Source organism: Delphinapterus leucas, chromosome 15 (assembly GCF_059928025.1).
Source record: "Delphinapterus leucas isolate spDelLeu-1000000601 "Yukka" chromosome 15, BTC_Dleu_Yukka2, whole genome shotgun sequence".
In the NCBI taxonomy this organism is placed as follows: Eukaryota; Metazoa; Chordata; class Mammalia; order Artiodactyla; family Monodontidae; genus Delphinapterus; species Delphinapterus leucas.
This window is the reverse complement of record NC_143143.1, coordinates 20,145,430-20,167,661: the sequence shown is the minus strand read 5'-3', so window position 1 is coordinate 20,167,661 and position 22,232 is coordinate 20,145,430. Positions and strand designations below refer to the sequence as shown.

The following is a 22,232-nucleotide window of genomic DNA, read 5'->3' as shown; positions in this document are numbered from 1 at the left end:
ATTGTAGGGTTATTTTTCATGTGCTCTGGAGGTCGCCTACCTGGATTTGAATCCTGCCCTCCCTACCTGCTGCTGTGTAATCTCCTTGGTCAAGTTACTTTCTCTCCCTGTGCTCACTCACCTTCCTTTTCTGCCTGGGAGGGATAATAACAGGACCTCCTACGTGGCTGTTGTGAGGATTAAAGGAGCCAGTATGTGCTTGGCACATAGTACCCGTTCTATAAGGGGTAATGGTGATTCTGTCCTCTCATCTTTCATTTCCGACGAGCAGGGACTGTGTCTTGCCTGCCTTTAAATTCCGCACTGTAAGTTGGGGGTCTCAAACTCAACTGTCTGCAGGGGCCTGGAAGAGAGCTTAACTGGGTAAGTTGAGCCAAATGGGGACTGCTGTGAAGTGGAGAATACAAGGTGGTCTGGAAGGGGGAGCACTTATTCCTACAGTCAACACATGTTTATTGAGTATCTCCCATGTGCCAAGCATTGTTCTAGGCGTGGAGATAGAGCAGTGAAGGAACCGGACAAAACTCCCGGCCCTCTTGGAGTTTCCGTGTTAGAGGACTCGGGTTTAACTGCTTTGTCACCACACAAGCATATGGGCCCATTGTTGCCATAACTTCGATTTTTGGAAAGAAAAGCCAGCAACGAATTTTTAAAAACCATGAGAGAGTTTGAGATTAGCTGATGCAAACTAGTATATGTAGTATGTCCTACTGTAGAGCACAAGGAACTATATTCAATATCCTGTGATAAACCATAATGGAAAAGAACATGAAAGAGAATATATATGTATAACTGAGTCACTTTGCTGTACAGCAGAAATTAACACACCATTGTTAATCAACTATACTTCAATAAGATGAAAAAAACCCCATGAACTCTCCTATTTAAGTATTGGCAATGTTTTACTTTTTAACATCTTTATTGGAGTATAATTGCTTTACAATGTTGTGTTAGTTTCTGCTGTACAACAAAGTGAATCAGCCATACGTATACATATATCCCCATATTCCCTCCTTCTTGAGCCTCCCTCCCACCCTCCCTATCCCACCCCTCTAGGTCATCACGAAGCACTGAGCTGATCTCCCTGTGCTATGCAGGTAGTGTATATATGTCCATGCCACTCTCTCACTTCGTCCCAGCTTCCCCTTCCCCCCGTGTCCTCAAGTCCATTCTCTACATCAGCGTTTTTATTCCTGCCCTGTCCCTAGGTTCATCAGTACCATTTTTTAAGATTCCATGTATATGCGTTAGCATATGGTATTTGTTTTTCTCTTTCTGGTTTGCTTACTCTGTATGACAGACTCTAGGTACATCCACCTCACTACAAATAACTCAATTTTGTTCCTTTTTACGGCTAATATCCCATTGTATATACGTGTCACATCTTCTTTATCCATTCATCTGTTGATGGATATTTAGGTTGCTTCCATGTCCTGGCTATTGTAAATAGTGTTGCAATGAACATTGTGGTACATGACTCTTTTTGAATTATGGTTTTCTCCGGGTATATGCCCAGTAGTGGGATTGCTGGATTATATGGTAGTTCTATTTTTAGTTTTTTAAGGAACCTCCATATTGTTCACCATAGTGGCTGTATCAATTTACATTCCCACCAACAGTAATGGAGGGTTCCCTTTTCTCCACACCTTCTCCAGCATTTATTGGCAATGGTTTTATATTGTTTTATGATAAAAAACAAGTGCGGGCCAAACCCAGGGAGCCCCGAGGCCGCCAGTTTGCAGCTCCCCACTGTGAGATGCTTTACCAATAGCTCTGTGAGGAGGGGAGTCTCTGCTCTGGACACCAGCAGCTGGGCTGATGTCAAGGTCATCGGTGCAGAGGGCACCTCCTCTCTCTCCCCCGGGGAGGTTCCCGTGCCTTTTCTGCCCACAGTGCAGATGACACTGCTACGTTGCAGACTGCAGGCAGCGAGATCGAATATTCCTTCTCTCATCCTTCCTTCGGACAGCAGCTGTGGCTGGGTTCCCAGTCCCCATACAGCATATATCAGAAGGACAGAAGCAGTGCACATAGTTACCCATGGGGGCAAGAGGCTGGTGGTAGTGGCAGTGGTGACGTTCAGAAAATGCAGTGGGTCCGGGAAGCAGCCTTTGAAGCCAGAGAATTAATTATCTTTGTTGCCTGCATCTTTTAAAAGTGGAGAACTGATTTAAAAGCCTGTGTGGGGAGGATTGGGAATAGGTTTGAGGAGCAAAGAACTTTAGGATGCTATCAGGAGTAATTCTGACAGCAAGAGGTTTTTGGAGAGGGAGTGGTGAGATTCCGGGGAAAATGTGAGAAAAGGTCATGGAGGTACTTTGTGTTCGGTGTGCATGGTGCTTCAGTGCTCGCTTTTACATGTGGTTACCTGTAAGTGGGGCGTGTGCTCCCTGGTTTGCCTCAGTCTCCACCACCCCCTCTTGTACTTCAGCCACTTGCTTAACTGATTTCTGCCACTAGCCTTACCTTCATAGGTCTTAGAGCTAGAGGCCTCTGCTCTGAGGAAGCCATGTGGCAGAGTGCTTGAGATGGTGGACTCGGCTCAAAACCAGCCTCATCTGCCTTTTATTAGCTGTGTGTCTCTGGACAAGTTTTTCTACCTTTGTGATTGTACCTGTCAGGATCTCAGCAGGAAACAGAAATCCCTCAGGCAGCTTCAATGAAGCAAGTTTAATGAAGGGATTATTTAACACCTCTAGGGAGGAAGAAACAAGCGGAGGAAATAGCGTGGCGACTGTGGAGCTAAGGAAGAAAGGCTTGCCAGCATGAACGGTGGTCCTGGAGGGATGTAACTGCTTCCCGAATGGCAGCATCAAGGCAAGGAGGAAGGGGAGGAAGTACCCCAGCCTCTATCCTCTCCAGTCACCTGTTTGTCCCACCCATTGGCTGAGCCCAGCTGGAAACGAGGAGGCAGGGGGACTAGGTGATTAATTCTGCAGGGGTTAGCCCTCCAGGGCTCAGATCATAGCAGAGTCCGGTGAAGAATGTATCTGGGGGGGGAGCAGGGAAAACCGGCACACTGATCCTTGGTTTCCTAATCTTGAAAGTGGAGGATAATATGGCAGCCTGCCCCAAAAGGTTCTTGAGGTGAAAGTACTCACTCAGGGACGTGCCTGCCCAGTAAATGCTGAGATTCAGTGTGGGTCTCAAGGCATTCCTAGGGGCTGAGGGTCCAGAGAAAAGGGTTCTGTGTGCTGTCTCTCCATAAAATTTTCGGATGAAGGAAACTTCCTCTCCATCCCCTGTAATGGGGACCTGGGGTAATGGCTTCTTTTGGGGGAAGTACAGGTGGAAGGTAGCAGTTAAGCATTAAGACTCTGGAGCCAGATAATCTGGGTTCCAGCCTGACTGTCAAGTTACTTAACTTCTCAAGCCTCATTTTTTTCACCTGTAAAATGGGGCTGTTAGTAATTCCTATCTCATTGGGTTGTGAGGATTAAATGAGTTAATCTATGTAAAGAGCTTAGAACAGTGCCTGGCACATAGTAGACAATCAGTAGATATTAACTACTGTTGCTGTTTCCATCTCCCCCTTCCTTCTCACCCCACCTTCTTCTTCTTCATTATCATCATCACCATCACCATCAGTATGGGTTAACTCCAAGCAAAACTGACCTGTTGTCAATAGAGAATTTCCCACTGGATGGAGTCCATCCACCAGCCCTCTCGGGAGCTTCATTGATCATACCATTATGCTCTCATCCTCCCACAGATATGATATTTCAGGGAGTGATTGATGGGTGTGTGTGAGTGTACGTGGGGAGGGGTGGGCTTGTGCCTGACTCCGGGGACACAGTGCTTTGTTATGCAGAATAGCTTGCCTGTCATCCCACTACGAGCCCCTTCCTTGGAAAGTTCCAGGCTATTTTTGAAGCCCTCATGGCTCACATGTTCCTTTCTCCGTCATGTCAATGCCAGTACAGAAACATCAGAACCTTTTGGCAGAGTATAAAGCAAAAGAGATTTCAAAGTGCATGGAGGATGAGTGTTGCTCAAATGACAGGGTATTAAGACGTGACAAGAATGCTGAGTTTCGAGACTGCAGCAGCTTGTGCGTTTGTATTTAGATCTTGTTGGATTCCTTGGGAAATCAGTGGAGGTGCCAAAGGCTAACGTCATCTCTAAGAAGGCACCAAAGGGTAGAAACACCCCGTGACCCTCCCCCGCGGTAAACACACTCCGGAAGATCAGTAAAGGATGCCTGAGTGAGTGGGTGGTTGCCCGGGCAACTCCTGGACCCTGGGCCACAGGGTTCTGCAGGTGAAGTAGCTGGCGATGGAGGGAAGCGCATCAGCGCTGGCTGCCCTGGAGCTTTGCTGCTGATGCAAAGCCCCACGCTGGAGCCTCACAGCGTGCGGGCCAGTATGTGCATCTGAGCGTGAAGGCACCAAACCCTCACCGTTGGTACATTTTATTACAAACGTAATATTTTATTTACCCTTCCGGTTCTTCCCTGAAGGGCAGAGAATGACCTTGGGGACAGGTAGACCTGAGTCCCAGTCCGTCCTCTGCCTCTTACTAGCTCTTTAATCTTGGGCAAGTAGCTTTAAGGTTCCGGGAATCTTTCCGAACCACTGTTTCTTCATTTGAAAGGAATTGTTGCAGCCCTTATGGGATTAGAGATCATGGTGTCGCATGGCCCCTGGGACTCAAAAAATGTTTGTGGAACTGCCCTGTTGTATTAAATGCTCAAATAGTCCCAAAGGGTGGCTAAGTAGACCTGCTTCCACAAATGGGGAGACTTAGGTGCAGAGTGGCTTGTGCACACTGCACAGGGTGAGCACTGGGGCCTAAGTCTCCAGGCCTTCCTCTGAGGGAGGCAGTATGGAGTAGTGGTTAGGGCTTACCCACTCTCACGAGATAACCTTACAAGCACCTAGCATGTGCTTGTGGGATAGTAAGCACTCAGTAAAGTTGCTGTTGTTATTGCTAGTAGTATTCCTGGTGGTGCGGTAATGGTAGTAGTAGTAGTTGCTGCAGTTGTAGTAGTGGTAGCAGTGGCGATAGCATGGTTCCGCTGGTTTGTGAATGTTGACCTCTGGCAGCATTGCAAATCTTTGCCCTTTTTCTCCCCTCCTCTGAGGACAGACAGTGTCTAGCTACTCTCCACGAGATCCTTTCTCTAGGGCCACCATTCTCCACCCTTCTCTGCCCTGCCCTGTGTCTGGGGAGGTAAACCCCAGTGGACTGCATCTCCTGGACTCCCCTGCTGATGGCTTTTGTCTTGAGTTGGGCCAATGGGAGGTGGCAGCCAGAGACTAGAGGGCAGGAGGAGAGAGAGTTTGGGGTTCTCTCCAGCCTCTGCTCCCTCCCTCCATCTCTGGCCTCCTTCTGCAGTGACAGCTCCTGGCCAGCGGTCCCTCTTCCTTGGTTTCTCCTCTCACTAGGCTCTTGTTATTCTTTTTCATTAGATGATACCTGTAGCCCTGGGTGTGGTAACAGTTTTCCACAGTTGCTAGTGTTTTTTGATTGAACATCTAGAGTGAATCCTAGTTCTTGCTGAGACCCCAAGAGACCTATACACCTATTAAAAAATAATGTATTGGATTGTTTTCATTCTAAAAAATAAAGTGATACAAGCATTTTGGAAAAAAGTGGCAGTTTCTTATACAGTTAAACATAGAATTACTGTATACCATTACTAGGTATGTACCAAGATAAGTTAAATTATATCCCCGCACAGAGACATACATGAATATTCATAGCAGCTTTATTCATAATAGCCAAAAACTGGGGGAAAAATCCTCAAATGTCAATCAACAGATGAATGTATAAACAAACCTGGGAATAACTATATAATGGAATACTACTCAGCAATGAAAATGAACTAACTACTGATATTGACAACTGCATTATTAATCATTAATAATCAAACGTTATTCTGAGTGAAAGAAGGCAGACAGAAAATAGTACATACTGTGTGGTTCCATTAGTCTGTGCTAACAGAAAGCAGATCAATGGCTGCTGAAGGCTGGGGCTGGGGTGAGCGGATTTGACTGTAAAAGGGTGCAAGGGAACTTTTGGGGTGATGCAAATGTGCTCTTGATTGTGGATGGTTACACGGGTGTAACGCATCTGCCAGAACACATCAAACTGTACATCTAGAACGGTATATTTTATAGTATATATTTTTTCTCATAGATTTAAGATTTCTATATAATGTTGAAAAACTGCACAAATTTGTATGGAATAAAGCCCAGAAAAATGAAAACTATAGATTGAATAGTAATCTAATTAATCCTAGTATGTATGACAAAGGAGGGGAAATTTGGGTGCCATAATTTCTCTCTTCATGGTGTTGGACTTAAATCAGTTGAAATGTATCTCCATACTATAATTTAAGCTTCAGTAAAAGTTTGCTTAATTCTTTGTCTAGTGAAAGAAACCCCAACCTCATGAAGCTTATTAAATTCTACATTTGCTTTATTATTTTAAAATATTAGAGGAATAAAGAATTATAAAAAGAAGAACAAGACCCCAAAGTCCTTATAACCAGACATCACTCCCCCCATCAACATTTCAGGTGTTATGTGTTTCCTTTCAGTTTTTTTTTTTTCTTCTTCTGTACTTAGATTTTCTACCCTCAGCAGACTTATTCAAATAAAAAAGAAAGCAAGTGCAAAGTCTCCATCATGAGGGCATTTTTGTTATGACTTTACTTGCCTCAGGGCACCTAGCATAATGGTGAGGAGGTTGTATCCTGCATCCCAAATATATTGGGAGGAAATGAAAATGTTTAGTCTGCTGAAGGGGAGATGGGTCGGGTTGGGGCGGGGCACGGTCGTTGGCTTCAAATCTCTATCAGTCAGTCAGTCAATTAAATATTACTAACTTCTTTCATGTGCCAGCACTAGTAGTACGGTAGTGAACACAGCATGTGGTTCTTCTGCTTGGAGTTAGTCTGGGAGGGAAGGGTATTATTCTTAATAGTAATAACAACAATGGCCATAGCAGTCACTAATATTTATGATGAACCTACTATGTGCCAGGTATTAAGGCTTATTTTTTCTGTTCAAGTTTTTAATATGTCGTTCCGTTTAATCTCCCATGCGCTCCATGAGTAGGTACTCTTTTTATCTCCATTATATGACTGGAAATAATAAAGTGGCTTAGAAAGTTTCAGGCCAGTGGGATTGCACAATAAGCAGGTTAAACCTAGGCTGGTGGGTCAGGAGAGCTGGAGGAAATGGCATCTCATCTGAGATCTGAGGGATGACAGGCATTAGAGAAACAAGATGACAGCTTCGGAGAGCACAGACAGGGGCTATATTTGCACTGAGGGAAGTAGGCTGGTTTTGAGTGATAATTTGGGGTCAGGTGTGACAGAATTGGTGACTGGAAGTGAGTAGTGAGGGAGAAGCCAAGGGTGGCTCCCAGGATGAGTAAGCGGAAACATCAGAAGTGAGGCAGAAGTTTAAAGCTAAGTAGCATTTAGATTCTCACCAGAGATCTTGATTATTTTCCCCCCTCTGTCAAAAATACAAATGCTGCATTCAGAGGGTTAATGTCAACATAATCCTTATTTTTTTCCTGTGAACACCGATGAACCTCTGAAAACCGGAAAAACCTTGACTCTATTACCTTTAGTTAATTCTTGAAGTTTGGGTTCAGAGGTGAGGTGCTACAAACGTCTAATGTAAAGAACACAAGTGTGTCCCTGAAATAGAACAATAACAACTTTGTTTCCTCAACACACTCGTTTCCAGGGTTGAACTGAATATAAGGTGGATTCAAATGGAGACTAAATTAGTTGAAACACCGAGCATTTTCCTAAAATTCCCTTTTTACTTCCCTTTGATGATCTTTGATGATTTATGATGCTATTATTTGAATATTCAAATCCCTTTTTGTAGTCTGGGAAGCATAAATAAAAGTAGGGATGGAAACAAGGGACTTCGTTTTTTGTGTATATATCTTCACTGTTACCTGTGCTAAGGTTGCGGTAAAGAAAAATATATCAATGTGCTTGGAAAATTTTCATCTTTACAGGTATCATGTTACTTTATGTGAATTTAAACTTGTCTAATAACAGGGCGAAGGAGAAGGAATGTAAATGTTATTCATTAAAAAAATTGGATACTACATGATTTTTTCAAAGACCTTTTGAATGTAACCATCATTTCCTCTAAAGTATATATCTTATCGTATTTAATAAATTGTTTTATAAAAGCAGCAACAACAGAAATGAGGCAGAAGAACGAGGACTTGGTTTGGGGCAACTTCAGTTTGAGGTCCAAATCGTGGTGCTGAGCACGTAGGGGAGAGCTCTTGGCTGAGAGGTGCAAATTTGGGAGTCACCAGCATGAACAGATTTTTAAGTCTGTAGATTGACAAGATGGCCTGGGGAGAGAGTGTCCACAGGGAAGAGACCAGCACCTGGGACAGACCTTTGAGGAATTCCAGTAGGTTAAGGGGTAGGGAGAACAGGAGGAGGAGCCAGGAAAAGGGGGAGGGGCCATGGAGGGCAGGGTCGGGAAGTTACAGGGAGGCTGAGTTCTGTGCAGTCTAAAGAACTTTCTATTAGAGTTGTTCTTAGGAGGTGGAGCAATCCTTGTCCTGGAGGTGTGCAATGAGAAGCTTGGTGACCAGCCCTCAGGGATGTTGTAGAAGCGGGTGAGATCAAATGTCTTTGAATTGGCAGGAGTTGTTTGGTTCTTTGTAAGCAATAAAAATTGACTGTAGGTGTCTTAAAAAGCAAGTGGAAAGGTGTGGGTTTCTACATTCACGCAGTGCCAGGCCTTAGAAAGAACAGGGTCCAGAAGAATGGACCCTGAACAGTGGACCCTGGGAACAGGGTCCAGGACAGTGGCTCTTGGATCTAGGTGGCAGGAACTAATGGGCTACCTTCACATGGCAACACTACTGATTCAAGAATCAAATTCAAGCAAGAGTTTGATTGGCTGATCTTGGGTCACATGCCCCCCGCCAACCCCCGCCCCCTTGGCCAGGGGAGAGCTGGGCACCTTGATTGACAGCACCACCAAGACTGCACATCATGGAGCAAGGCTGGTTTCCCAAAGGAGAATCAACGTGCCACTTACCAGAATGGAGAATGGATGCTGTGCAGGCAAAACCAACAGATGCCCACTATAATCTCCATGGCCCTGTCTTTGATTGGGTGATACTTGCAATGTTCACATAACAGCCCACCGCTCCTTGCGGAGCTGTTGCTAGTGTTTTGCCTGTTGGAGGATTAAGTTTCTCTGTTTGCTTTTTAGAGTAAGTTAGGGGACTGGGATTGACATGAATTTGTCTCTGGGCTTCAAGCCACTAGCTCTGGAGGCACAATTTGGCAGATATGACTCATGTTATTTCTTGACATGACAGTCAAGAAAAGACTTGGCCTTGTGGCTATGTGGCCCCTCCTTCATGAGCAAGGGTAGGAGCTGGTAGTAGACAGATGGTATAAATCTCTGTTGCATCAGCGAGGTGGGTGTGCCCATCCTACAGGCACTTACTGAAAAGAAGCCCAAGTTACAGGCGCCTGTGGGTAAAGGAGACCTGTCAAATCTTATACCTCCTGGTACTTTCTCTTACCTGAGCAAACTCCTAGGTGCAGTCATCCTCATAGGACTGCGATATTTAGAGGAATAAGGGTAGGGTGAGACGCTGTATCCCATCTTTCCTCAATCCACCAACACGGACTGATCGAATTGAATGTTCTTAATATCAAGCCCCTAAATAAAAAAGAAAAGATACAGGAACACATGAAACACAGGAGAAAAGAGGGGCCCTCCCTGCCCATCCTCTAACTTCTCACCTTTGCTTTATTAGTCATACGTTCTTTGGTCTCAGGAAACAAAAACCCAATTCAAGTTGCTTTAGACAAGGAGGGATTTGTTGACTTATACAGAAAAGTCAAGGGGTTCTCCCTTCAGGCTTCGTTGAATCCAGGTGCTCATATGTGGTTATCAGATAGCTGTTGGCTCTGCTTTTCTCTTTGTTGGCTTCATTCTCAGGAAAGCTTTTCCTTAGTGATAATAAAGATGGCAGATGCAGACTCATTCCTCACCAGCTTAGCAGTACTGCTGGAAAATAAATCTTCTTTCCTAATAAATTCCAGCAAGAGTACTGAAGTTGATTCTCATTGGGCGCCTTGAGTCACATGCCCATCCTTGAATCCTCACTGTGGCCTGGGTCCTATGTCCACCCTGGGAACTGGGCGTGAGGGCATCCTTAGCCAGCTCACAGGAACTGGGGATCAGATGCCCCAAATAGAAGCAGAGAGGATGGATGCTGGTTGGGCGTGTTCACCACACTTGGTTTCGGGACCAGCTCTTCTCCTGGTCTGAGAGCTCTAGGGTGGGATGTAGCTGGTGAATGAAGGGATGTTGATGTTTCCCCTTAGGCCATGGCATTTTGTCCTACTGTCCCCGCCTTTGGGGCCTGATCAAAATGGGGAGGCCAAGGGGTCAAGAACAGTCTCCATGTGTTATCCAAACAAGCAGGATATTCCCAGCAGCTGTCCTGCCCAGGCCCTTCTCCCCAGGGTTGGTATAGCAGAAGGTGGTGGTGTGGGGCAGCTTTCTTCTCATGGGTTTGTTTACTTCTGAGGCCTGTCCTTTACCTCTCGTTGGCTCCACTGCTTTATCTGGCTCAGTTAAATAAATTTGGTAACATTATAAATGAGAACGTTCCTTTCCTGCATTTGCTGACCACTGCAAGGCTATTGCTTTTGCTTTTGAGTTCTCTCTGTAGCGCTGGGCTGTTGCTAAACAAATGAAGTTTGTTCCTGCTTCCTCCTCTTTTACAGGAGGCAGTCATCATCGTCATCACAATTTTGCAAATTCCCTTTGAGGCTGGGTAAATAAATGGTAGCCCCATATGATGGAATAAGATGCAGTTACGGAAACAGGATGAGGTCATTCTCTACATACTGAGATAGAATGGGCCTCCAGCTGTGCTAGTTTGGGAAAAAGCATGGGTAGAGTGTGCAGATCAGCAGTGCTCTTCAACATTTGAGTCACCTGTTCCCAGCATCCCCCCAATAACTCAGAATCTCTTGAGGTGGGCCTTGAGCCCTGATATGTTTTGAAAAGTCCAAATGACTCAGTGTGCAGCCAGGGCTGAGAACCAGGGGTATAGAATTGTATCATATGGTTGAAACAAAAGGGACATAGATAAAAAACAAGAAGGAAATAGAGAATTATACTACATATATAGGTAGAGACTCACATGTGCTGACACACGTGCAGAGAATATCTCTAGAAGGATAGACAAGAAATAGTTCCCTCCAATAATGGAGTAGAGCAGTGATTCTCAACCATATGCTCATCTGTAATGTTTGAATTTTAAGCCATAAGCATGGTATATAGTTTTAAAAAGAATTCCTCACTGCACACCCAAGGCCGGCCAGGCAGGGCTGTGAGATGATTCTGAGCTCACGCAGCTTGGCTGTGCTGGGGCCAGCCGCCCACAGATGCACACGTACCACCCACCGCCCCGGCCACAGCTGCCTTCCTCTTGACTCAGCCATGGTGGGTGATTTCTGAGTGAGGGGGTGACCAAAAAAGTCCAATCATTCATTTATTCATTCATTGTTAATGCACTCATTCATATTTTTATTAAGAATTAGATATGGGGCAGGTACCTGCCAAGCACGTGAATCTGTCTCATCCTCACAACTACATGTGAAGTAGGTGATCTTATCCCCATTCTGTGGTTGGGGATATTTTAGCTCAGAGATAATAAGTAATCAAGGTGAAAGTATTTGAGTCAGGAAGACCAGCTAAAACAGAGCTTGTAAACCAGTGGGACTCAGATGTTTTTGGATGTTCTGCACAGAGCTTAAAAAAATTCCCATCTGGCAACACCGGACTAGCTCTCACAGGGCCACTGTTGAATGGAATTGAGTATCCCAGGGATGGACGTGTGCTCTCTAGTTCATCCCATCCACCCATCCCCGCTGTATTACACCAGGCTGGCTTCACTTAAGTCACAAGGCCTGGCCTTTGTAGGCATTTAAGTTTGTAACCCCTGCAATAAAGTAGGTAGGATGAGCCAACCATTATCTGTCCCATGGGGCTCCTGAGCTGAATTATCCTGTGGAATGTGTCATTTCTACTCCAATCTGGCCTTCATCTGTTCACTGGAGAACTAAGCTCTGTGCCTTGAATTTCCTTGTGGCCATAATGGGATGGGCTATTGGTAGTGATATATTTATGGAACAGGTTTGCACAGTAGGGAATGACTAAAATATATTATAGAAAGGGACAGTCATCCAGACTGGCAGGAGTGTGGGGTAATGGAGTGAGAGGAGTTAAGAGTAAAGTTAGACGGTGGCTATATGTGGATGGATGGATGTCAGCCTGCGGTATTTGAACTTTATTCTTTAGGCCGGTGCTGTCCAATAATACTTTCTACGATGAGTGCCCAGTGTGCCCAATAGCCACATGTGACTATTAAGCACTTGAAATGTGGTTAGTGTGAACGAAGAACTGCATTTTAAATTTCATTTAATTAATTTAAATTGGCATAGCCCCATGTCACCTGTGGCTACCATATTGGACAGTGCAACTTTAGATGATAGGCAGCCAGTGAACGTGTTGGGGCAGGGAAATAATATCAAGCTGGGTTTTCACAGGATGAATTTTCCAGGGGTGTGTAGGCTGCAGGGGGTGGAGGGAAGTAGGTAGGAATAATATTGACAGTGTTTACTATATGTTAGGCTCTTACTGTGTCCACACACTGTACTAAGATGACCTCATTTAATCCTCACAACAACTCTATGAGAAAAGCACTGTTATTATTTCTATTTTATAGACTAGGAAACCAAGACACAGCAAGGTCAATGGACTTATTCAAGGTCACAGAGCTAACAAATAGTGGTGCCTGGTGTAGCGTCCGGGCAGCTTGGCTGCAGAGCTTGGACTGTAAACCTCTAACCTGGAAGGAAGTAAATAAACCTTCATTGAGAGCTTACTTTGTGCCCTGATGCCGTGCATCTGTACACCATGTCTCATTTAGATATCATGGCAATCACATAACATTGGTGGTCTTATCTCCTCTGTGGTTATGGAAACTTTGGCTCATCAATTTCTGGGGAGACCAGTTAAGGTTTCATTGCAAAATTCCACATCTGAGTTACTGAGGGCGGTTAGGGTGGAATCAGTGGGGTGTATACAGGAGGATATGGTATGAAAGATGTTGCGAAGGAAGAATCAGTAGGATTTAGCAATTGATTGGATAGCTGGGGTGAGGAAAGCGGGGGAGGATTTCTTCTGGAACAGTGAGATGAATGACAAACACAAATGCAGCCACACCATGTGAGTTGAGAGTGTGGGCTCAAGAGAAAGACAAACCTGGTTTCAAATACAAGCATTGCCACCGACTAGCTGGACACCCTTGGGCAAGTCATGTCTCTTTGAGTGTCAGCATCCCTGTCGTTATAACGTGGATCAAAACACCTTCCTCACAGGGCCGTGATGTGGCTCAGGTGAATGGATGTGAAAGCCCTTCCAGACTCAAGTCCATGGCCATGTGAGTCACTCTTCTGAATGTCAGTGAGGCAAGGTGTTAGGTGGAGATGGTTACCAGGCCTTTCTGCCTTTGATCATGGAGATGTTTCCAGAAAGCATGTGGGGGAGCCCCACCTCATCTTGGACACTAGGCAGAATTTCGTGCCAGTGAGTCAGCTTTGACCTGGGAGGAAAGAGGGGTCCTCCCCGGCCATCGCAAAGCAAACTTGCGATGCTGGTGCCTCCAACTCAACTGCCTCTTTCCACCAAGAGCTTTGTGTGTGTTGTCTCATTTGAGCTTCACAACAGCCTTCTCAGAGTAGGTACTGCCATCATTCCCATTTTGGAGAAGGAGATGGAGGCTCAGAGAGGCATAGTAATAGTAATTGGGTTAGTATTGGCATAGTAATTGGGCTAATGTCCTTCAGTTTATGGCTCGTAAAATGAGGGTTCAAACTGAGGTCCATCTGATCCAGAGGCCTGGCCTGTAGCTCTTGCAGATTGTGGATTTCTATCTCGAGAAACGGCTGTTTGGAGGCCTCCTGAGAGAGATGAGAGCTGAGGAGAGTGTTGAGGGTCCTTCTCTTTCTTCTCCCAACACAGACATCTGTAGCTAGTGCTGGGATATCTATCTCAGGTAATTATGGATTCGGGGACAAAGATTGCTTCCCAGAGATGTCAGTTTTCCATTTTAGACCCTGGTGAGAATAGGGTACAAGAGATGGATCCACTCCAAAGAGAGAAAATAAAAATTTAATACTTCATCTAGTTCTCTTTGGATGCAACAAATAAATTATAATGGCTAGAGTTGGGCATTTGGGAGTGGGTGCAGTATGAGGTAGAGTTGGGGTCCCATTGCTTTCTGGGGCCAGATACTCCAGAGAGGTCTCCTGGGATCAATGAGCTGTTTCTGATCCTTGGCTGGTATATCAGTTTATTATTGCTGGTATAACAAATTACCATGAACTTAATGCCTTAAAATGACACAGATTTATTACCTTATAGTTCTGGAGGTCAAAAGTCTGAAAATGGGTCTCATGAGGCTAAAATCAGGATGTCTGCAGGGCTTCATTCCTTCTGGAGGCTCTAGGGGACAATCTGTTCCTTGCCTTTTCTAGCTTCTAGAAGCTGTCCACATTCCTTGACTTGTGTTCCTTTCCAGCAATGACATCACTCCAGCCTCTGCTTTTATAGTCACACCTCCTTCTCTGACTCTTGAGTCTCCTGCCTCCCTCTAATAGGGACCCTTGTAATTACAATTAATTGGGGCCCACCAGCATAATCCAGTATAATTCCCATTCTCAAGATCCTTAATGTAATCACATCTGCAGAGTCTATTTTGCCATGTAAAGTAACATAATCACAAATTCCAGGGATTAGGACGTGGACATCTTTGGTGAGGTTGGGGAAAGATGTTATTCTACCTACAGGCCTGTGACCTTTGTGATTTTACATGTAATACGGGAGGAGTGGAGGATGACAGTACTTGGGACCTTAATCTCATTCTCTGCTGGAGCCAAGTAGCAGTTTCCCCTTTTAAACAGGTCCTGCGTGCATTCTCCCATCTGACCCTCAGCCATTTTCATTGCTTATCTGTCCCTTAGGCATTTGAGTTTGAGACCGCATTGTGTAGTCCTAAGAAAGCATGGCTACAGGTTGGATTCAGAGGGCTGTAGGCTGCAGGCTTTTAACCTCTACAGAGCAAGGAGTTATTGAATAAACTGTGAAGCATCTAGGAATTCTTGGCTCTTACGAGGTACCTGTTTGAAAGTAGGACCTGGTACGTGTTTCAGCAGCTCATTGAATGTTGGCTCTTATTTAAGAAAAGCTAGTTTTATCCTGAATTTGCCAAAACAGAAATGTGGGGGTGTTTGTTTGTATCACAAAAGGGTTTAGTTTGTTTCTTTAAATAGCCAGCCCTACTACTTTTCTGTGAAGTGTTTTAGTTAGTGGGAAATGTGATTTGCAGAACTTTTCAGAAGCACATTGTATAAAGTAAGTACCTGCACTGGAAGGTCATCAACTTTCCAGTCTGTTCCCAGCTTCTCTGTAGAGTATGCTGGAGTATAGCCAAGTCCCTTGGCATATTGAGTCTACCTTGGTAGGGATGGATTGTTTATTGTGTGGCTAATTGGAAGGCTGCCTAAAGAGACCTAGTTGATGACTGGTGTCTTCCTACCCCTGTCTATGGTGGTAGAATGTGGAAGGCCAGCCAGGAGCTACAGCTACCATGAAGTTGATTGGGCGTTCTTCTTTTTCTGTGGCTGATGATATTCGTTCTTTTGTTCATTCATTCATCAAACATTTATTTACATATCAGTTATGTACCAGGAATTGTGGTAGACACTAGGAAACTAGAGATGAGCCCCCCTCCTTCCCTCAAAGAGAGTATGGATGAATAAGATCATAACTGATATTTTAGATATTTTGAAGAAAGGTTCTAGACTAAAGTAGTTTCTTATAAATGGTGAATGGTGGGCGGGGGGAGGAGGACTTTCCTAAACGTCTCTGGGTTAAGGAAGAGATGAAAACCACAGTAATAGGCCACTTAGAAACTTAAAACAGTGATGGCACTAAATATAAAACATAGGATGCAGCCAAAGCTGTACTTGAAAGGAAAGTTTTTAGCTTTAAAATCTTAAAACTTTTAATGAAGAAGAATGGGAAGAAATTAACTGAACAGTCAATTCAAGAAGCTTTAAAAAGAATAATGAAAAAAAAGCAGCAGACATTTGTTGAATACTCATGATACGCTAGGCACAGTTCTGAGCATGGATTAGCTTGTTTAGTTCTGACAACACCACTGTAATATGGGTATTATTATTATCACCGTCATTTTTCAGAGAGAAAACTGAAGCACAGGGAGATAAGGTAATGTGCCCAAGTACTATAGTTTACAAATGATGAATGCATCCAAACCTGGCCATTTGACTCCAGATACTCCCCACTAATAAGGAATAAAAGTACAAATACAAATAAAAGAAGTAGGACAAGTGAGAGTAAAACTAACAATTAATCAAGTAGGAAAAAAACAATAGAATTGAGAAATATGTCCATGATTTGCTTCTTTGAAATGAAAGAATAATAAAATAGACAACAAGGAAGATGAACCTCTGGAAAAAATAAAAAGAGAGATTCCCTAACAATACAATGTGAAGAAAGCATGAGAAAGGGCACAGCACCATCCCAGATAAGATGATGCAGTTGAAACACACTGAGAAGAACACTATGGATAAGTCCAAAGGAAAATATAAATTCCAAAAGTTAGTTTGAGGAGAGAGTGAGGGAGAGGTGAAGCTGGTTAAAGCTCCAAATGGGACAGGACTGTCTGCTGTCATCCCTTTTATTCCACATTGTTCTGGAAATTCTTGACATGGAAATATAAGGGGAAAAAAAGAGGCATATCTATCAGGGAGGAGAAGAGAAAAATGTTATTATTGGGGATAATATGATTCTCTACATGGAAAACTTAATGGAAGCAACTGAAAACCCACAAAAACTATTACAAATTTAAAAAATACTTACAAAATAAATACACTGAAAGTTTATTTCTTTCCTATTTGTAAACGATAACCACTTGGAAAACAAAATGCGAAAGATTTCAAAAATCATAATAGCGTAGAAAAAGGACCTCTCAGATAATACTAAGTGAGAAATTTGTAGAACTATAGAGAAAATTAAGACTTTATTGGGAGACATAAAATAAAATTTTAACAAAGGGACACCCTATTCCTGCTAGAAAGACTCATCGTTATGAAAGTGTTAATTACCAAAGTCCCAATAAATTTTTTTTTCTGGGGGTGGGAAATTTACTAAATACAATTCCAATAAAAATTACATCGGTTTATTTATTTGTTTGTTTATTTATTTATGGCTGCGTTGGGTCTTCGTTGCTGTGTGCAGGCTTTCTCTAGTTGCAGCGAGTGGGGGTTACTCTTCATTGTGGTGCAAGGGACTTCTCTTGGCAGTGGCTTCTCTTGTTGCGGAGCATGGGCTCTAGGTGCGCGGGCTTCAGTATTTGTGGCACGTGGGCTCTGTAGTTGTGGCTCGCGGGCTCTAGAGCACAGGCTCAGTAGTTGTGGCGCACGGGCTTAGTTGCTCTGCGGCATATGGGATCTTCCCGGACCAGGGCTCGAACCTGTGTCTCCTGCACTGGCAGGTGGATTCTTAACCCCTGCACCAGCAGGGAAGTCCCTCCATCGGTATTTTTAAAAGCTTGATAAACCGATTCTAAAGTTCACTTGGAACTCTCCGTGACTGCCAAGAAAATGTTGAAAATAAGGATAATGAGGGAGGACTTGCCCAACCAAGATATAACATGTTATAAAGGTACTATAATTAAATCCCATATTGCTTTATTATAAGACAGATCAGTGGAACAGAACAGAAGGCCCAAAGACAGACCCCAGGGTATATAATTATTTAGCATATAATAAAGTTGGCATTTGAGATCAGTGGAGAGGGGATGAATTATTCAGTAAAAGATGCTGGCACAATTGATTACCTATTTGGAAAAAATGGCAAATTAGATTCCCATGTCATTTCAGATACCCAAGAAATTACAGATGATAAAAGAGTTTAAAGTGCAAATGATGCCATATAAAAGTTAAAGAAAAAGAATTGTATTTATGGGAATTTGGGTCATGTGGGAAGGCCTTTTGAAGTGTAGTTGGATTAAGTTTTCTTTGTCCATTTTTTTCTTTTAGTGGTCTGCAAGTTATATATAATACTTCTGTTCTTATTCCTAATTGTTAACACACATATTCAAACGTATAATGTCCTAAATGCGGTTTCTCAATACCTATAAACTCCTGAGGAATAAGACAAGACTCTTAGCATATTGCAATTTTATAGTCTTTTTCCCAACCCCATCTCTTATGACTTAAGTCTCTCTTCCCCCGCCCCGCTTTTCTTTTTGTTCTCTCTTTCACCACTGTTTGTTATGCCCCATTCATTCATTTTGTTGTTGTTTTGCGGAGTGTATATTCTCTATTACTTCTTTTGTGGGAAGTAAATTTTCCAAGTTCTTATATTCTGGAAATGTCTTTATTTTGTACTTTCACTTGAATGCTAGTTTGGCTATGTATGGGGTTTTAGGTTCAAATGACTTTTTCTAAACCTTTGAAGACATTGCTCCATTGTATTCTAGAATTCAAAGTTGCAGACAAGAAATCTGGTGTTAAAATTATTTTTGTTCCTTTGTCAGTAATCTTTCTCCTCTTCTCTTCCTGCCACTGCTGGACGCGTCCTCACAATGATCTCAGAGCCTTGAAAATCCTCACCATTAGTTGTTTTTTTCATTCACATCTATTGACACTTGATAGTTTCTTTCAATTTAATGACTCAAATTCTTCTTAATCTTTAGAGGACTTCCTTCTATTTTCTTTAATTACACATTCTTTACCGTTCTCTCTGTTCTTTCCTGAGTATCCTTCTATATGGTTGTTAGAATTTTGGGATCTATCCTACAGTTTTGTATAGTTTCTTTTATTTTTTCTTGCCTTTTTGCAGAATTCAGGGAAAATCACTCAATTTAGACTCCAGTTTGCTAAGTTCCTCTTTAGCTGTCTCCATTCTATATCAGCCCAACCACTGAGTTTCCAATTTGGGCAGTCATATTTTTCATTTCCTGACCTTTGTTTTTCTTTGACTCTTCATTTTGTTTCAAAATGAAAGTGGGCTTATTTTCCCTGATTATATAGTTAATACTCACTGTCAACATTTCAAACAATACAGATGTAAGATTGTAAGTAAAAATAATCTGTAGTCCTACTGCCCAGAGATAACCATCAGTGGCATTTTTTGGCCACTGCTCATGTATTTCTCTCAGCAGTCACAGATATACAGGCACAGAGAGGGACCACCCACCCCCCCCCCCACACACAGCACACACTGTTTGATACAAATGTCTTCAGACAAAGCATATATTATTTATAAAATACAGTAAATACTAAAACAGAAAGGGGAGAAAGCAAAGGAGAAAGCAGTTGGCCCCTTTGGAACTCTTGTTTTAAACCACGAGCGTTTAAAATGTTTTTATTACAGAAAATATACGTAAAAGTAGAGAGATTAGTATAATGAATCCTTCTGTGTCCATCAGCCAGGTTCAGTAATGATCAGTCAAGACTCATTTTTTTTTCCCATCTATAACCCTCCCCTTTCTATCTCCTTTATGTCACACTGAATTATTTTGAATAGAATCACCTTATCCATAAAGATTATAGGATGTATTCTTAGAGGAAAGTATTCTTTAAGAAAAATAATCATAATACCATTATTACATCAAAAATTATAATTCCCTAATATCAATAACAATGATTCTCTCATACCATCAAAAAGTGAATATATCTACTTTTCTGATTGTCTCATAATTTTAAAAAACTATTAGTTTGTTTAAATTAGGATCCAAACGAGGTCTACATATTGCATTTAGTGATATGTTTCTTAAATCTCTTTGAATGTATGTTTCTCCTCGGCCCTGCTACTTTCCTCTTGCAGTTTTCCATTTTTGTTTGTTTGTTTGTTGTTGTTTTGAGCAGTTTTAGGCATATAGAAAAATTGATTGGAAAATACAGAGTTTCCATATACTCCGTCAACCCCATTTCCACCCTGGTTCCCCCTGTTATTAACATTTGCAAGTGAAATAAATCAAAAAGAGAAAGAGAAATACCATATGAACTCACTTATATCTGGAATCTAAAACAAAAACCAAACCAAACCAAAACTAAAAAGCGAACTTGTAGATACAGAGAACAGATTGGTGGTTGCCAGAGGTGGGGGTGGGGAGTGAGTGAAACGGGTGAAAGTGGTCAAAATAAAAAGTTCTGGGGATGTAATATATAGAGAGTTGATTATAGTTCATAGTACTGTAGTGTATATTTGAAAGTTGCTAAGAGAGTAGATAAAAGATCTTATTACAAGAAAAAAAATTAAAACTATTTTTGGTGATGGATGGATGTTGACTTAACAGTGATGATCATTTTGCTGTGGTCATATATATATATATATATATATATATATATAGTATGTGTATATATATAGGATCATTATGTTGTACACCTGAAACTAATATAATGTTATATCAATTATATCTCAATTAAAAAAATGAAGACAACTATATTCAATATCCTATGGCAAACCATAATGGAAAAGAATATTAACAAAAAAGAATGTAAAAAAAAATGAAATGGCGTGCCTTAGAATCGTTAGGAGTATTAAATGAATTAATATATGTACAGTGCTTGTAAAGAATCTTGCATTAGTGTGGTACATTTATTACAATTGATGAGCCAATAGTGATACATTGTTATTAATTAAAAGCCATTGTTTATACTAGGGCTCACTTTTTGTTTTATATATTCTCTAAATGCAGCCGTCGCTACAGTATCGTCCAGAAGAGGACAGATGCTCTCCTCTCCTCTTCCAGTTTATTTGTTGAAAAAACGTCTTGTAGCTTACCACATTCTTGTGTATTAAAAATTTTTTTTTTCTCATTGCCTCTCTGTGGTGTCATTTAAAATGCGTCTGTCACTTGTAGTTGCGGTAAATTGGTAGTTGGGTGAAGATTCTTGAACTGATTCAGGTGTGATTATTTTGGCAAGAATACTTCACAGGTGGTAGGATTCTTCATAGCACTTTCACCAGCAGGCAGGTAGTGTCTTTTTCTGATGTTGGCAGCATTGATGATTGTTGCCCAGGTCCATTATATCACTAGTGGTAACCTTGAGGTTTCCTGTCCTGTTTTCATTTACTGAGAATGTCCTTTAGAAAGATTCTGAGCATGGTGCCCATCCTCCAGGAGTCCACAGTCTAGAGTTTATAAAAATAGATTTGAACAACAACAAAAAATAGTTTTATTTTGTATGTATTCTCTAATTGTCCCTCCCCCTAAGTAATATAGTCCCCAAATAGTGGAGCGTTTAACGCATACAAATTCAAACATATGTATGTACACATTTGGTTTCAAACTGCTAAAGTAACAATGTAAACATGTAGCCTGTTTCTTCCACTTAGTTGATGGTTGCTCCTGGGTGAGATGCAGGTGTGGGCCCGCCGTTCCTGCTCACTCTTCTTCTACATGCCCTTCACATTATGCATCTCTCTAAGTGTGATTCTAGTGATTAAATGTACATACTTCATAAGCGTTATGGACCTGAACACAAGCCAACAGCTAGCTTCCTGTGGTGCCCGATCTGAAAAACAACATTCTGTTCCAAAAGTAGTGGAAGATCATACAACTTAAGCGATCTTCACTAAAGTGTAATTTTGAGCATATGTGATCTTTTGAACCCTAGTTAACATTACAAGCGAAGTAATTTGCAAGTTGTAACATCCGTGTACCCAAGAGTTTGACTTCAATAAAAGACAAGGTGCAGAAGCTGAAAGCATTGTTTATGTTGGTATAAAGCCTTTACTTGTTGGGAAGTCCAGGTTTAACGATTTCTTCCTCTCTTCCCCTCCTTTCCTACTCTCCACTTTCCTTTTCCCCCACTCCTACCCTTATTTTCTCTTTTGCAGTCTGCTGTTTTGTCGTGCACAAGCGGTGCCATGAGTTTGTCACTTTCTCCTGCCCAGGTGCTGACAAGGGTCCAGCCTCCGATGTAAGTAACGGGCCCTGGTCACCTCTCTCTGTCCACAGTCAGTGCATCCTTTTGGGTATCTGTGAGTACACTGAGACAGAAAAGTCAGGATGTCATGGTCCTATAGCCTCTGAGACGATTTTCGTTTTAATGGGAAAGAACAAAACAACAAAACATTTTGAGAGGGGTGTGTGAC

General features: G+C 42.3%; 1 protein-coding gene across 3 annotated transcripts in view; it reads left to right on the top strand.

Annotated features, from left to right (window-relative positions):
- The window catches only part of PRKCB (protein kinase C beta), a 312,172-nt gene that overhangs the window by 109,002 nt on the left and 180,938 nt on the right, over positions 1-22,232 (top strand). For all 3 annotated transcript variants that reach the window (XM_022588515.3, XM_022588514.3, XM_022588513.3), the window contains exon 3: positions 21,975-22,057. In XM_022588515.3, coding sequence (XP_022444223.1) covers positions 21,975-22,057 — 83 coding nt within the window. The remainder of the gene's footprint in view (positions 1-21,974; positions 22,058-22,232) is intronic.